Source organism: Phalangium opilio, unplaced genomic scaffold (genome assembly GCF_054372755.1).
Source record: "Phalangium opilio isolate 3A_F unplaced genomic scaffold, DU_Popi_V2 ptg000354l_1, whole genome shotgun sequence".
Lineage (NCBI taxonomy): Eukaryota > Metazoa > Arthropoda > Arachnida > Opiliones > Phalangiidae > Phalangium > Phalangium opilio.
This window is the reverse complement of record NW_028324229.1, coordinates 931,247-948,073: the sequence shown is the minus strand read 5'-3', so window position 1 is coordinate 948,073 and position 16,827 is coordinate 931,247. Positions and strand designations below refer to the sequence as shown.

General features: G+C 37.0%; 1 protein-coding gene and 1 long non-coding RNA gene across 2 annotated transcripts in view; both read left to right on the top strand.

Moving 5' to 3' along the window:
- The first annotated feature begins 229 nt into the window (after nucleotides 1–229).
- LOC149602658 (tripartite motif-containing protein 2-like) overlaps nucleotides 230–16,827 on the top strand; it is a 46,345-nt gene continuing 29,747 nt past the window's right edge. The window contains exon 1 of the mRNA XM_089860841.1: nucleotides 230–543. Coding sequence (XP_089716967.1) covers nucleotides 472–543 — 72 coding nt within the window. The 5' untranslated portion in view covers nucleotides 230–471. The remainder of the gene's footprint in view (nucleotides 544–16,827) is intronic.
- Nucleotides 11,552–12,534, top strand: LOC149602660 (uncharacterized). The gene is made up of 3 exons (XR_016377850.1): nucleotides 11,552–11,887; nucleotides 11,948–12,105; nucleotides 12,195–12,534. It is a non-coding gene; the product is annotated as an uncharacterized LOC149602660 (long non-coding RNA).

Sequence of the window (16,827 nt, the reverse complement as noted above, 5' to 3'; positions counted from 1 at the left end):
AGTTAAAACGCCACCGAGGCGATATGGGTGGTGGAAGTTTCCTAACAATCGACGCATGTTCGAATAGGACATTTAAAAAAAGTGTTTCAGTATGACGTCACGTTGCCATGGTGATACTAAGAGCGGGAAATGCAGCGAAGCCTTTCGCGAAGGGCGCGCTCTCTCTCGCTGGAGATCTCGTTTTGATTTTTCCACGGGGTTTTCGAGAGAAAAATTTCTACTAGCATGATTCGTGCCAGCAGACCAGCCGGCGCTCTACGACAGTCTACCTGCGATCTTTAAAATCTGTGATCTTGAATATACACCGCGAAACGTGCTGGACTGTTTTTTTTTCTTTTTTGACCATTGGTCGCCGCATTAACGGAACTCCCCGCGTCTGGGCGAAGTACTTAGTGAAAATTATAATACTCGCGCGCCCCGACAAGTTAATCATGAGCCAACAGTTGACCGACGGACCATCGCCCAAAACACATGTCCAAGACGTTTGTCCAGCGATTGTCTTTCCTTTGTGGAAATCTATGGAAGGGGACCGACAATAGCGAGGTAGGGTTTAATTTCATTTCATTTATCAAAATTGGTTTAATTATTGATTTAAATAGCGATGTTAGTTATTTCATTATTTTTATTTGAGGGTTAACTCGAGGCGGGGCGTGTTCAATGGGTGGGGAGGTTACCAACCCTACGGTGAATTGCTAACGTTTATCAGGGTGTTAATTGAAATTAGTAGGCCTAAATAATAGTCTAAAAATTTGTCTAAATCTTCAGTAGAATTATCTGAGAAAATTTCGTAGGCAAAATTGTCATCTAAATTATTCACCAAGCGTACAATTTTTATTGAATTTCCGCTTACAGACATTTTGCCCTTACCATAACCCCGACCGTTTTGCAATTTTAATCTTTAATTTCAAACCGTCAATATTTTAGCTTTTTTAAAGATTAGGAAACGTATTGCGTCTCATTGAAAATTTAATGACGTATCTGCTAACACTTGTTTCGCTAATCGTGTCTAATGTCATGTATATGTAATTTACATAAGTAAAAAAAAAAAAGAAAACCAATGATTATTAGAAACAGGGCTTGCTACTATACCGTTATCTGAAAGCTCTTATAGTTATCCTGGAAGTCTCGCCTTAGGCTAATAATCAGCAGATCCTTATCGTAAGGTGTTGGTTAGTTGGACACTTGAATTATACAGGCCCTTTAATTGAGTGATTTATACAGGGTGTTTCTGTATATTTTAATCTTCGGTTAAGGTTAAGAATTATTTTAAGAGAGGTTCGTGGCCTTTTATAATTTATCTAGTAAAAATAAAAAAAATGTTTTTACATAGTCGAATCCTTTAAATTGGAGTAAATATAAATATCTCTCCCTAAACCTAAAAGACTTTTCAAGTTAATGTTTATTTTATAGCCTAATTTTCTTTCGTGAATATGAATAGAAAATTTAATGAGCACGGTTAATTTTGACAGCGACCTTTCAAAGAACGCTTTAAAAATAATTTTTATTCAATTTATTTTGGTTGAAGAGTGAAAAAAAAAGGAAAATTGAATCAATTTAAATCTCTCTTTTTCGAGGTTTATGGGTCGTCTTTGCTTTGAAACATTTGAAACCTTTAAAATAAAATTTAATTTCGGTTAGATACGGACGCTCGGCACGCGTCGATGCCCAAATAAGCGTGACAATTAAGTTAAACACCTTGCATGCACCGTCTCAAGTTTGTTAATCCGTGAAAGTTCTGAATTAAATACGCGGCTAGCTGTCACATATTTATTTTACAGTTAGACTGGTGATAACTGAATTTTAATTAATTGAAAGTTTAGGTTATGTTTTATTTTATTCGGCTGTCTCATTAAGGATGAGGTGTTAGGTTTCAAAGATAATGAAGTATGAATATGGATTCAATTAGTTTTTATATTAAAAACATATGTCTGAGGTTGCCAATCTCAATTTAGAGTGCTTTAACCTCTCAAATTATCTCAGTTAAATTAGGGTTCAGCAATTTTCTGAAGCATCCAAAAATGGGAAATCAATTTTAGCAAGTTTAATTAATTTTTTAATTTAAAAATACACACTTGAACTCGATCTAGTTCATATTTATTTACTTCAAACCCCAAACGAGTAAACATAAATCAAAGCATGCGGGATTCTTTTATTTTTTAAATTTCAGTATGATAATTGCTAAAATCATCAACTATTTTATAAACAATTACCCCCGCTGTGTAGGTTTTAAGGAATTACCGACCAGAGTGGTGAACTTTCTTGTACCCCTTGTAATTTGAAGAATCCATCCTTCCTTGGTGGTACAATACATGCAGGGGTGTCCCGGTTTCTACCTCCGTTGTTTTTTATAGCTTCTACTTACGGGCTATTAACATCGTATTGGCCCCTGCATTTTTGATGAGCTTGCCGGAGTAACAAAAATAGATTAATCCGAAGTTATTTATTATACAGGGTGTTTCTGATAAGTCTGCTATAATTTAAGACTTATCAGAAATACAGACCAGAAACACAAACTTTGGTGTCACCTTCTGTTGTTTGTATTTGTCTTTGGTGTCATCAAGAAGTGATATCTAGTTTATTCCATCTTTATCTCCAGTCCAAACGTATAGTAGGTCCGGAGTTAATCCCCGCCTCTAAATTACAACCAGCATCTCATTGGTTCTTGAAAACTCACGTCAGCGCGACGCGAATGACGAAAATTACGTATTTTCCGACTGAGGAGAGGTGAAATAGCCCGGCCTCCTTTTACGTCCCCCCTTGTATTTTGGAAGGGGGACTGGGACTATGGCGCGTGAATACCTAGGCATCTTATACTTTCTCCCTAATAAACTAGATATCACTTTTTGGTGTCACTGTTGATAGCAAATTGATAACTTTTAATGTAAATATACTTCTGTTATACCTTCTTTTTTTACAACGGAAGGAAGTAAGGGGAAATGGGAAGCTTCGGTACATAAATACGGATGGATTTTTATAATAGATTTTGGTCCTTCTTTAAGAGTGGTACCCCCTGTGGGTCGGTGACCCGAAACTAAAGATGGGTAGCGATCACTTACCCCCGTTACTTTCATGGGTAAAATATGAGAAAGCTACTACAGTTGGAAAAGAGGAAGAAGGGCCTCGTGATTACAAACGTTGAGATTAAAAAAATAAATAAATAAAATAAAATTGGGGTGAGATGGGTCATGTTTCAACATTATATTGATCAATGCGTTCCATGCAACAGACGGAATTTTAATCTCTCTATTGTATTCCTTAGATATTTTGAATGATCTTGCTCGTAAGTTCAATTTATCTAAATAGAGCGTAGGTATGAACTTTAACCTCTATCTTCTAACAATCAATTGGGTGACCTCTCTAGATCAATCTATATACTTGTTCCTTATTCTAAGAGAACCCAAAATAGATGAACTCTTACTTATAAACAACCATAAATATTGGTTTATATTTTTTTAAACGTGAACCGTTGTGGTTTTCCCCCTATATAGTATTTAAATTATGATGATGAGGTTAAAAAAGAAAATTAATTTCATGTAAATTCGCGGGCGATTTAACTTACTTTAAAACATAAATAATTTTTACTGAAGTGGGAATCGCGCTTGACTAAGAAAGCGGCTAGTAATCCACGATCAACTTAAGATTAGAAAGTTCCCAATGTATCTATTTTTTACCCTTAATTAATACCAGACGTAAAGGCAGGGTAATGCTCCAGAAAATACATTCCCTTTACCTTAAGATACGGTATACTTTCTACTTGAACGAAATTACGTATGTACAGTAAGTTTATTTTTCCCCCAACCCGCAATATGGGTTACGTCTTTTATTGTTTATAAACTTCTACATCGAATTTCGAGGGGTGTATCACTCATCTCGTAGTAATACCAGGGATAGATTTAATTTTAGAAGTAGGAATGGAGAACGGTTAGTATTTACTTCAGTCTGACTCATAGTCCAGTATAGAGCCCCTCCCTCCAACACGTAACGAAAAGTTTAAATTATCTTATTGACTCACTTAAACTACGTTTTGATGACGTTGCTGACGGGGACGGCGAAAAATTCGTAATTCGTTTTTACCTCTGTAGCTATGACCCGCCTCTTGTTACATACCCCTCCGTCCCGTGGAAGGGGGCCCGGGACTTTGCCGCGCCCAGATTACTCTGTTCTCCATTCCTACTTCTAAAATTAGATCTATCCCTGGTAATACACATTTTTTTTAATCCCTGATAAGAAACAGAACAATACAAAAATAGCATCACGGTATCGATGGAAACGTTTTAGGAAGTGGTTAGCCTCTTATCAAGAAGCACGCTTTATTTTTGTAACGGTATAAATAGCGTAGCATTTACTTGGCTTAACCTGATTTTCTTTTTCGATATTTCTAATATTTTGGCTGAATTTTCTATAACTACTAGAAATTATCTAAACAAAAAAAAAGAAAGAAAAATGAAAACAGCGCTAATTCGTTTTTGATATAGACTAACATTTTTCTACACGTACTATGTTTTGCAATCATTACAATAGTCGGTTTCATTTATTGTTATTATTATATTTTCTTTGCAAATATCTTGCTTAACACTATATATATGTATAGTTGTTACCTGCAATGAAATAGTATAATAATAACTACTGCTTTTACAAGGAATTATTTGCCTGCCTTGGCATAATTTGCAAATAGCGTTTAACTTTAATGTTTGTTTTTTGACCGGGTGTTAAGTACTAGAGGTTAAAATAATTTCACCATAGTGCATTACATTAACTATAGCGTCTATTATTGCTTTCGTCATGGAAAGTTTAACAAAACAGTGTAAACCTACATCAGCGCGTGGTACATCAGACTCTGGACTTAACCCTAAACATTTTTTATTTTGCCCTAGTTTCCGGATCTCTCTATATATGTATTTAATTATCCCGCACCAATCAATTAAATTAAGTGCAATTATTTAACTTCTTTTACTTCTACCTGTATCCATACGTAAACAAACCAGAGTTACAGCGTCATTCGATCAAATTAACCCTTAAATAATCGAGATATTAAATCTCCTTTTAATGGCGTAGCTAAAAACGTGCGTAGAAAATCAGATACAATGTATGTATTTCCGGAAAAAATGGAGAGCTGTTGTTTGTTACTCTGTTGTTTCCGAAAATGAGAAACTGTACGTTTTATCAGAAGTGTATAATACCTTCTTCGAGAGAAGTGTGACACAAAGCGGGGTATAGGTAATTGTAACTTGATTCTTCCCAATATCTATTAACATTTGGAGCAAGGTTACTAGAATGACACATAACTTGTTAAATAGTTCCCCTATCATTACTCTATTATCGCTGCTTAACTATTTGCCAAGGCGCATGCAAGCTCATGTGGATTTTTGTCCCACGTCAAGACAATCAAGGTTTGTGGGTTGATTGCTGAGGATTTAGTACCAAACAGTTATAGAATTCACCCTAGCACGGTGCGATACCCATCCCATCAGAAGTTTGATGAGCGAGAGAGCAAACAAAAAGGGATCCCTCGCCTGGGAAGAATCCTGTTACATAACTAAAGAGTGTCATCCTTCTTCGATTATCCCCTTCTGTTTTTATTCATAATTCGCGTCGTGAATGTGATATAGTCTGGAAGATGTTTCCTAAACTCTTTTAGAAAATAGGAATTTATTTAGTATCAGATGTAGACCTATTGTCTGAGATTCACAATAGAGGTCCATTAGGTCACCACTGTTTTGGATAGATTCATTCATAAACAACGTAACAACATTAAGTATGTTATGCGATGAAATACGTTAAAACTTTTTATTTTGGGCCAAAATATTGGTAGAAATAAACTATTTTAGAGTTAGGAAGAAGCCTTAATCTTTACGAAATTTACAAACGTCAGACTTGTTTTTAACACCTTACTTTTAATAGATTATTGATAACTGCATAAGGGTCGAAAATCAAGGGACAAAAGAGCACCTGTTTTACATTTTCCAACAATATTTACCTCAGGTTTAAACCAAAAATGAATATATATATTATAGGCCCATTTACAATCGAAAATTTGAATTGATAGATATAATGCATAGTAATTATTTTGAGATAAAAGCCAAGCACAGTTTATTCGTTACCCAGGCGCACCTGCGTGGGTTTAGAAGTTGCAGACAGAGGTATATTTTAAATGGGAGACACGTCATTGGTCTGACAGACGCCACGCGGATAGACCTAACGTATATCTGATTAATGACGTGTTGTATACGTAAAGGCACAGTCACGTGACTGACCTGTCCCGCGGTGTGGTATTATAATTGAAAATAAACTTCATTCACTCTCCCTTTAATAGTATAGCTCACTCTCTCTAGTTGGGACTGAGTCACGTGATAATATTCACCAGATTATCTCTATACGGTATAATTATGTATTGATTATAAGCCTTTTCGACGTGCTGTACAAATATGGACTCGTGTTTGAAGAGTTTTACCTTTCGGGAGCTTATCAAATTTCTATTGGTTGTTTTATTCTCGAGTTTCATTTCATCCTAGCGCGTGACTACGAGTCATTGCCTCCCGCGCAGAGTTTTTATGCGTTTTAAAAATTGCGGTTTTTCGGATGTTTTTTAATCCATTCCATAGGGGCCTCGAAAGTTATGTATTTTACAGGGTGTTAAAAGATTGTGGTACGACTCAATGGGTTCTATGAGCGAAAATGTTCGAGAATGACAAGCGAGAATTGACTACTCTCGGTTAATTTTGTAGTTAATCTTCCCATTTAGTCACTCTGTAATAAGCCTTTGACAGCACCTCACCAGGCATCGCTTTACGAGAAACTATGACGTTTCACCTACGTCACTTCATGACAAGCTCTCACTAACTATTGACAAACTTATGGTGAACATATCTTATGAACTTTTGGTTAAATTTAAGGGCTATACGTAAAATACTCAATAATAACTTGTAAATGATGGTGCCCTTCCTACCGCGCACCCTTTATAGAACACCCTGTATATTATTTTAGCGTCTTTGACCCTTAGGGTAAGGCCAAGGTTTTTTTCATTATAATCGCCCGGCGACCTGTTCGTGATGGGACGGACTTTTAACTTGTTAATGACATTTGATATCCTCCATATCTTTTATTTCTACTTCCACTCCATAATAAAAAAAAAAAAAATTTGGCTCTTGTTTCTTCTCGATTTCATACCAGACTCGGAACCTCTCTTGAATTTCCCCCCAAAAAAAGGTTTGACTGCCAAAACTTGATACATACGTACTTATCAACGCATGGCACGAAACCATTTAGGCCTAGTTATACATAGTTTACAGATTAGGAGCATTCATACCATTTACACAGGGAGGCCAGGCTTCAGGTGTTACACTGGGTGAGTCCGAGAAGTCATATCTAGTTTATTAGGGAGAAGGTATAAGTTGCCTAAGTATTCGCGCGCCATAGTCCCAGTCCCCCTTTCAAAATACAGGGGGGGGGGACGTAAAAGGAGGCCGGGCTATTTCGCCTCTCCTCAGTCGGAAAATACGTTATTTTCGTCATTCGCGTCGCGCTGACGTGAGTTTTCAAGAACCAATGAGATGCTGGTTGTAATTTAGAGGCGGGGTTTAACTCCGGACCTACGTTTGAACTGGAGATAAGGCTGGAAATGTGGCGAATTTATACCTTCTCCCTAATAAACTAGATATCACTTCTTGTTGAGTCTATCCAGGCCTCCTTGTGTATATGGTATGAATCCTCCTAGTCTGTAAACTAGGGATCCCTTTTTTTACAAAGTATGAAATTAACTGTGATTCTTTTGTGCGTTACTTCAAGGTAATATATTTCTGCAAAAAATACGCTATTTCAAAGTAGCATAGTTGGAATATAAAGAACACCTGGCCCAGATGCGTATATGCTAACTGCACGCGCGAACAATTTGAATAATGCTCGTTTTAGAAAGATACATTCACTTTAGGGAAGATAATTTACACTTTTTTAAACCGCCAGCTCAGACCCTACACAGACAAGAAAACCGTAAATGTGATACAGTGTAATAGTTTTTATTAAAAATAATTCATTCACTTTCCTCAGACAGACTAAGATTCTAAATCCGTTCTTTTCCAATATATCCTTAAAGGCTCAAGCTGCTAGTTTTTGATGATATATTGTAATTATAAGACAATATATATAAGTCATTCTTCTTATACACATATTTTTAGTAACTCAAACGAGTTCTACCGAAATCCCATTATAATGAAGAATGCTCCACCCATCTTTAGCCTAAAACAAATATTATAACAGTGCATGCATTCCGTCTTTGAGTATGTGCTAGAACCTTTTATCTCCATGGGAGTTTACCTAACGTGTTACTACTACGCCGTTTATTTTCCCGAATTAACATTTCACCCTTGAACCACAGAGACATATCTTACACCCCATAGAACACTGTTGCCAACGAGTCTTAAAGCCGTTCAAAGCCAACCAATAGATGTTCATCTCTTCTGGTCCGTCTTTCGCCTTAATGCGAATCGGAAACATTTTCCAGATCGATGCTTCTTTCCACTGCGCATTCCCTTCTAGTTCTCTTTAACTCTCTGTGTTTTTCCTTTTGAGGGTATACCCTCCTTCATTCCTTACAGCATCTTCCTCATCCTTTTCATCCTCCAAGAGTCCAAATGATCTTTCAACATCTCCAAACTCCTCTCAACCTCAGCTTCTACTCCAAGTTAAGAGGTTTTTTCCTCCTACCCCGAATTGCCGTCTGGCCGCGCCTTAACGACAAAATAATTTGTCTAGCATCCTAGACCCTTGTCATGTTGTCGGGAAAACAATTTAGTAAACCACATCCCCGTAATATATGGATACATTTTTTTGGAAAATACGCTTCACAACTTTTCCAAGGTGCTATAAAATGGTTCTGTTTTTATGTGTTTACCAGAGACCAAAAGTGCGAATGGAGCCTTTGACTTATTAAAAATAACCTTGGTACTCAATATCGTTACCATAGTAACGTTTTTGTTTTGTTTAAGCCTTTGGAACAAAGTCCCGAGAGGTATTAAGCATAATATTTATATACATTGTTTTTCTGATAAGTCAGCCATAAATTAAGGGGGATGCATGTTCTTTAAGCGAATTTGAGTTGAAAATGTAACTTCGGACTACTGTTTTCAAGCTAAGATTGTCAATAGTATTTTACGGATGACCCATTACATTTAATTTAGAAACTGATTTAGACAATGATTTCGATTTTAATTAAGGGGTTATCCCTAAAATATTCAAATCATAACTCTAAAACAATGGCCCGGACGGCAAAATGGAGATAGAAAGAAGTTACATTTTCGACTCAAAGAACATCCCCCTTAATCTATGGCAGACTTATCAGGAACCACCCACAACTGTTTCGTAGTTTATAGAGTCAACATTCTCAGCGGGAGACGAGATACGACATTTATTTAAATAAAAGAATCTAATTAGTCAATATTTGGCAAGAACACATTCCTCTACCCACCTTGGAGTTACTAAACAATTTATTAAGTACACTTTGACAGTTTTGACTTTATTTTTTATTTTTTATTTAAACGAATGTCAATTCGGTCGTATAAATCAAATTAGTTTGAAGGTTACTAATAGAAAGCGATAGAAGTTATTTTAGCTCGTCATCTGACGGGGCTATTTCAATTTATTCTCATTTTCTTCTTTTCTAGTTTCTCTGTAGACCTAGATCGGAATATGTAAATTTATACCGAGCTAGACGATCAAAACTGAGTTTAGGAAACTTCGACCAGGAAGTTTTTTCCATCATTTCTAATTTTCCCTATTGCATTATTCAATAGGAAACAAGACAGAAGTATATAACGGACGGTGAACGAAAAAAGCAAAAAAAAAAAAAAAAGATCTATTTTATTGTCGAGTTTGGATCTAGGCCCGGAATTACACAGAAATCCCCATCACAGCAATGTTCTTTGCTCGTTTTTAACGTTAGGATTTAGGGAGTCATGTTTTATGGGTATTTTTTTGACGTGAGAAAACGAACGAGGGTATTTTTTGTCGACTTATCGTGTCAGGAAGGATTAGAATTGACTTTCAGATTTTATGAACTTATAAATCGTACTTAATTGGCATCTAAAAATTCAAGAACTATGGTACAAACGGACAGAATAGATTGACGAACTTTTGGGATGTAACTTAGAACCAAGAAGTGATATCTAGTTTATTAGGGAGAAGGTATAAATTCGCCACATCTCCAGCTTTATCTCCAGTCCAAACGTAGGTCCTGAGTTAATCCCCGCCTCTAAATTATAACCAGCATCGCATTGGTTCTTGAAAACTCACGTCAGCGTGACGCGAATGACGAAAATTTGGTATTTTCCGACTGAGGAGAGGCGAAATAGCGCGGCCTCCTTTTAGGTCCCCCCTTGTATTTTGAAACGGGGGACTGGGACAATGGTGCGCGAATACTTAGGCAACTTATACCTTCTCCCTAATAAACTAGATATTACTTCTTGTTAGAACCCTAGAGTCTTGATTTAAAGTAAATGCTAAAGGAAAACCCTTAGAGGATGGGTTAGACGTTATTACCTGCTTAGCTATAGGGTATTATTTGTACTGTATTAATTTGCATAAATGTACATACTTTTGTTAGGTTTAATTTTGCGTGGGACGAAGTAAAAACTGAAGAAAAATTAAGTCTACGACCCGAAAAACTCATTGCGAGATCCTACGACATTGATAATGTTAAAAAAAATCATATGACCTTAAAGGACATTGTCCTCGCCAGAAGAAATTTTATATCTTGAGCCTTCAATATATATTAAATATTAAAAATAGGACCAATTTTGGGCTCGTTTATCACGGCTTACATTGTTGCCTGTGGCTATATCCAACATTATTATAATGCAAAGCCCCTACGGCTTAAATAATGTAACCTTCTATACCCCTATGATGAAGTACAACAAATTGCATTTGGGCTTTAGTTTTCAACTTTAGTCGCACGATTCGGGTTATGTTTGGTTGAAGGTTTACGTGATATAACAACACCATCCTAGGAAGGTGTGTTCTCATTTCGTTTAACCAATTTGTCGTTTGTCAAAGCCTTCTATATTTCATTACGAAGTTTAGCATTAAAGCAAAATTTTATCATACTTATTCTTATTGTGATACTTATGAAATCAGGTTATTGATAGCTTTTAACAACCGTATCATTTAAAACCTCGATCTAATCGCTAATTAACACATCTATTGAAACTTCGCGTGTTTTCGCGTATGTCAAAAACGTCAAAATTTTCAAGTTTTCGCTCGTATAAACCAGATTCGAGTTATATACCGCCTAGTTTTTCCGGTCATTTCAAATGAAATATCCGTAGAAATAAAAAAAGTATTCGGTATTCGTGATTATCGACTTAATACCTGGGATGCTGGGATACTAAGCTGGATTATCTATGTTTTTGCCGCTGTTAGGCTTCCAACGCATTGATCATTTTACCCCGAACTCGCGAATCCAGTTGAAGTTTTATACGTATCATTCAAGCGTATCTTTATCATTGGCAAGGCTTAGGACAACAGATCAGGTGTAGTTTTGTATTCTTTCTATACAGGGTGTTTCTGAAAAGTCCATCACAAATTAAGGGGCGTGTTTATGGGACCAAACTGAGCGGAAAGTACCAAAGAACATGGGGTGTACAACATTTTGTTACGGAGATATGGCCTTCCAAACATTCGCCCCTAAAACAAGGAAATATCCAAAAATGAGGAGTAACACTTAAGACCGACTAACCAGCTTGTTTAAAATTACTAGACAATTTCAATAGCCTTTAATCGAACAATTGATTTCTACCTTTACTAATCAGAAGCGTATAAATGAGTAGAAGTATGCCTACGGTGGTAATGTAAAATTAATCCCAAGTGACATGATGTTTCAAGATCTTCCCAGCACCAAGTAAAATGGTTCTGATTGAAGGGACTTTTATTAGCACAGCGTAAACAATGTTATTTTCAGGAATTAGTCCAAATGTCCACGGGCGGCATTACAAAAACGAGGCAGTCTTTCGAATGATACTTGGACATGTTGGAAGATCCCTGGCTTGTTCCTGTTATCTCAAACCGTAAAAAGCTACGCAAATCTTCATCATCACGGACAACACTCTTGTACGTTAGGTATGACCTTGAGAAAACCTAAAAGGACATCTCGAATGTATTTGAAAAACCCATCTCCAATTAAGGGGCGTGTTGTTTGTTTCCAACAGAGTAAACTCGCCCAGAGAACAATTACAATGCAGAGCCACGTTTCGGCGTTAATGGCCCACAAAGGTGGTCCCAAACAAAAGAACAAACTTTAATTTGTTTCGTTCAGTAAGTATTTCATGTGTCATAGATAAAACGCCATGATTAATGCACAAAGAAAATGTTATTGACAAGTTTTCGGACCGCGATGCTGAAATGTGGTGGTGCACCATCGTGCATGAACCACATTCTGTTTATTAAACCTAAGGGTACGTCTTCGAGTAGTTCTGGTAAATCGTCCCGTAAGAACTACAAGTAAGCCACACCGTTTAACCTGGGCTCTAGGAAATGGCGTTTTATCTATGACACATGAAATACTTACTGAACGAAACAAATTAAAGTTTGTTCTTTTGTTTGGGACCACCTTTATGGGCCATTAACGCCGAAACGTGGCTCTGCATTGTAATTGTTCTCTGGGCGAGTTTACTCTGTTGGAAACAAACAACACGCCCCTTAATTGGAGATGGGTTTTTCAAATACATTCGAGATGTCCTTTTAGGTTTTCTCAAGGTCATACCTAACGTACAAGAGTGTTGTCCGTGATGATGAAGATTTGCGTAGCTTTTTACGGTTTGAGATAACAGGAACAAGCCAGGGATCTTCCAACATGTCCAAGTATCATTCGAAAGACTGCCTCGTTTTTGTAATGCCGCCCGTGGACATTTGGACTAATTCCTGAAAATAACATTGTTTACGCTGTGCTAATAAAAGTCCCTTCAATCAGAACCATTTTACTTGGTGCTGGGAAGATCTTGAAACATCATGTCACTTGGGATTAATTTTACATTACCACCGTAGGCATACTTCTACTCATTTATACGCTTCTGATTAGTAAAGGTAGAAATCAATTGTTCGATTAAAGGCTATTGAAATTGTCTAGTAATTTTAAACAAGCTGGTTAGTCGGTCTTAAGTGTTACTCCTCATTTTTGGATATTTCCTTGTTTTAGGGGCGAATGTTTGGAAGGCCATATCTCCGTAACAAAATGTTGTACACCCCATGTTCTTTGGTACTTTCCGCTCAGTTTGGTCCCATAAACACGCCCCTTAATTTGTGATGGACTTTTCAGAAACACCCTGTATACATTTCTCGTTATGTAAGTATATTATTGTAAACCTCGAACTGGAAATTGCCCGGGTTTTGCGCTCTGTCGGCCGTGAGCCACGCCAATGTAACTCTGATCATTGAGCAAAAAAAGCCCTATTATGAACTCTAGATCATTTCAAACCCGTATGCAATGCCTAATATACTACAATCGTCGTTTATTACTTGCAAGTAGTGAAGAACACTAACTCTGAAATGGACTTTAAAAATGATTGACGCCTCAAAAAGTGTTTTTCTTTCTCGATCATGTTTTATCCAATTTTTTATTTTTGCTCTAGAAATAATGGCAAGCTTGGCCAAAGCCCTTTGCTTTTCTATACAGACTGCTAGACGTAATATTAAGGTTGTAGACCTTTCACGTATTGAATTTATTCAGAGTTTTTCTAGGTAATGTGTTCGAAACCGATGCCCTATTCCTTTTAGACTCACGTACGATTACCCAGGTTTGACTATTCAATAATCATCACTACCTGAAAAAATATCATTTTCTATTCGATGCACTGCATGTTTTGGGTTAAGCATAAGTTTATAAGGTATGTTCCATAAGTATGAAGACACTACCTGTACTTCGTAATGCAAGAGACTTACAGCTCGAGCAAGTTCGAGAACGACAAGCGAGAATTGAAGTACTACACTCGGTGGTTAAATTTGCAGGACTTCCATCTTCCTATTTAGTCTGCATTACTAAGCCTTTGACAGCGCCCAGTCACCAGGCGTCGCTTTACCTCCAATCTATGACCTACGTCACTTTATGACAAGCTCTAAGTAACCACTGACAAACTTATGGAACGTATCATATGAACTTATGGTTAAGCCAATATGGTGGAAGAGTATAATTGCCTCCAGTGCAAAGTTAGAAGGGGGTATTGCTTATAGCTGACCCTTTACAAATAAGCTTTTTAGCCTTAATTAACGTTACGGCTAAGTGTTGCAGGGTGTAAAAGTCACGTCTCTTCTTAATGTATCTCTAATGGTGTATTTGTATCTATGGTATTTTTGCGCGTTCCCTTACGTGTGGAGAATACGTACCCAGATGGAATGACCCCAGTGACCCCACGTAAAGCATTCTATATAGGCCTATATGGCGAAAAAGAAGGGGTTAAGTGTGACTGCACTGACCTGTCTGTAACCTCCGACCGAGGGGGTAGACGCTTTGGATCTCTGTGTACACCTGAGTTCAAATGAGTTCAGCTTTGACAGTGCATTGAGTTCAAGTCATATTGTACACCTGAGTTCTCAAGTGTCTTCCCCCTCGCCTCCGACTAGAAAGGCTTATGGTATGGACTGTACTTTGTCTCAGTCTGTCCTTTTCGTCAGTTATTTTGGATTATAAGGAGATAAAGTTGAAATTATGAACTTCTTTTTTATCTCGGGAGAGACAAATCAAACCCTTAAAAAACATAATTTTCAAAATGAAAAAAAAAAGAGTAGAAACTTGTTTGTGTAAGATCTCTTTTGTTAGGCGAACCAGAAAAAGTTGAGGATTTTAAATTTTACGAAAGAGTTTGGCGGCCCTGTTCTGTTTCGTCTTTTGTTTAAAAATACTTTTCTTTTTCTTATAAAAGAAAATAAAAAGGTTGATAAGTTATCATTATACACCCTTAAGTGCTTTTTTATGGCACCCACTAAAGGCTATAGATGCCATTCGTGACGCCAAGTCACGATTTTAGTTTGGGACAAGTTATCTTCGTAGTAAGAACGATGTAAGAGTAGCGTTAATTTACGTACAAATCCTTTGTTTCATTGTCAAGTTAAGTTGTTATGGCTTGAAGGCAATTTCTATTACGGTTCATTAAGTAATAAATTATTCGCAATTTATTTCCCTTTATGAAAAATTAACTTTTTATATTTTAATCATGATTAATTCGAGGGACGGGTTTTCTATTATGGTTCTTGATCAAAATTAGTTTGTAATGTATTAAAACGCGACGTTAAGCCTCGCTGAAAAAAATAATCCACGCTCAAGAAAAGGGTTATTTTTTCTTCCATTTTTGGAGGACGGTTATAATTCACGAGAAAGTAGTTTTAACAAAATCATAAGTTCATAAGATATGTTGCATAAGTTTGTCACTTCAAACTGGAGGTTTTCATAAAGTGGCGTTGGTCAAGGCTTAGTGCAGACTAAATAGGAAGATAGACTGCAAAATTAACCGAGTGTCGTCAATTCTCGCTTGTCGTTCTCGAACTAGCTCCAGTTGTAAGTCTCTAGCAATAGTGTCGTCATACTTATGCAGCATATCTTATAAACGTATGATTAAATATCATAGCAAGTACATTGTGATTAATATGTAGCGTTATATCATACAAATTAGCACAAACAAAATTACGTCACGTTTTAGAAATATATGGTCGAAATTGCTATTCAGGCTTCTTAAGAATAGCAAGGACTGCAAAAAAGGCTTCATTTTAAGCCTTCCTAATTCCGATTGCATGCCAAAGAAATATATCCCTTTTTCTCGCTTATCTCACTTTCAGTGTATTGGAAAATCAATATTAAAGGAAGCCATACGAAGCGAGCCTTTAGGGGTAGACTTCCACCAGACTGGTAATATCATATCTAGACGAAGTTGATCCCTTTGTCACCCTGAGGCGCCACTTGTCCCCTAACCGAATGCTTCCTGTATGCAATGTAGAGAAGCCAATTTCTTCAACTAGATTAGCTTAACTGCATCGCGCTCTTTGTCAAACACTCCCTCGCGCCCTTAATTCCGAAACTATTTATACAGAAGATGAAGTGTGTTAGGCCTAAAGTTGACTGCAGTCATGCGTAAGTTAAGTCTATTTAGCTTTAGATAAACCGAGGGGTTAGTCACTCCGAGTAATCAAGATAACGCTGACTAGGATTACTTTCAATAATTTCGGAGTGATTAATCCCTCGGATTGAACTCGTTACACTTGACGAGATTAAATATTTGCAATAAAGAGAAGCAAGCGAAGGAATTAATTAAAAAATGGTTTCCCAAACGTGTCGTTGCCTTTACTTCCCATTTGAAACGAGTAGCTTGATAGTTTTTGTATTATTGGCCCTACCGTTGTTCTAGCAATTCTAAACTTTGTACAAGAAGTGATATCTAGTTTATTAGGGAGAAGGTATAAATTCGCCACATATCCAGCTTTATCTCCAGTCCAAAAGTAGGTCCGGAGTTAATCCCCGCCTCTAAATTACAACCGGCATCTCATTGGTTCTTGAAAACTCACGTCAGCGCGACGCGAATGACGAAAATTACGTATTTCCCAACTGAGGAGAGGCGAAATAGCCCGGCCTCCTTTTACGTCCCCCCTTGTACTTTGAAAGGGGGACTGGGACTATGGCGCGCGAATACTTAGGCAACTTATACCTTCTCCCTTATAAACTAGATATCACTTCTTGCTTTGTAGAAGGTTAAATTTTTTCCCAAAAAGAAAACTTCATCTAGGCTTAGGAAGATAACAAAATACTTGAAAGTTAAATATCGCGTGACAGTTTTCTTGGCTCATCCATGATGCAGTTAA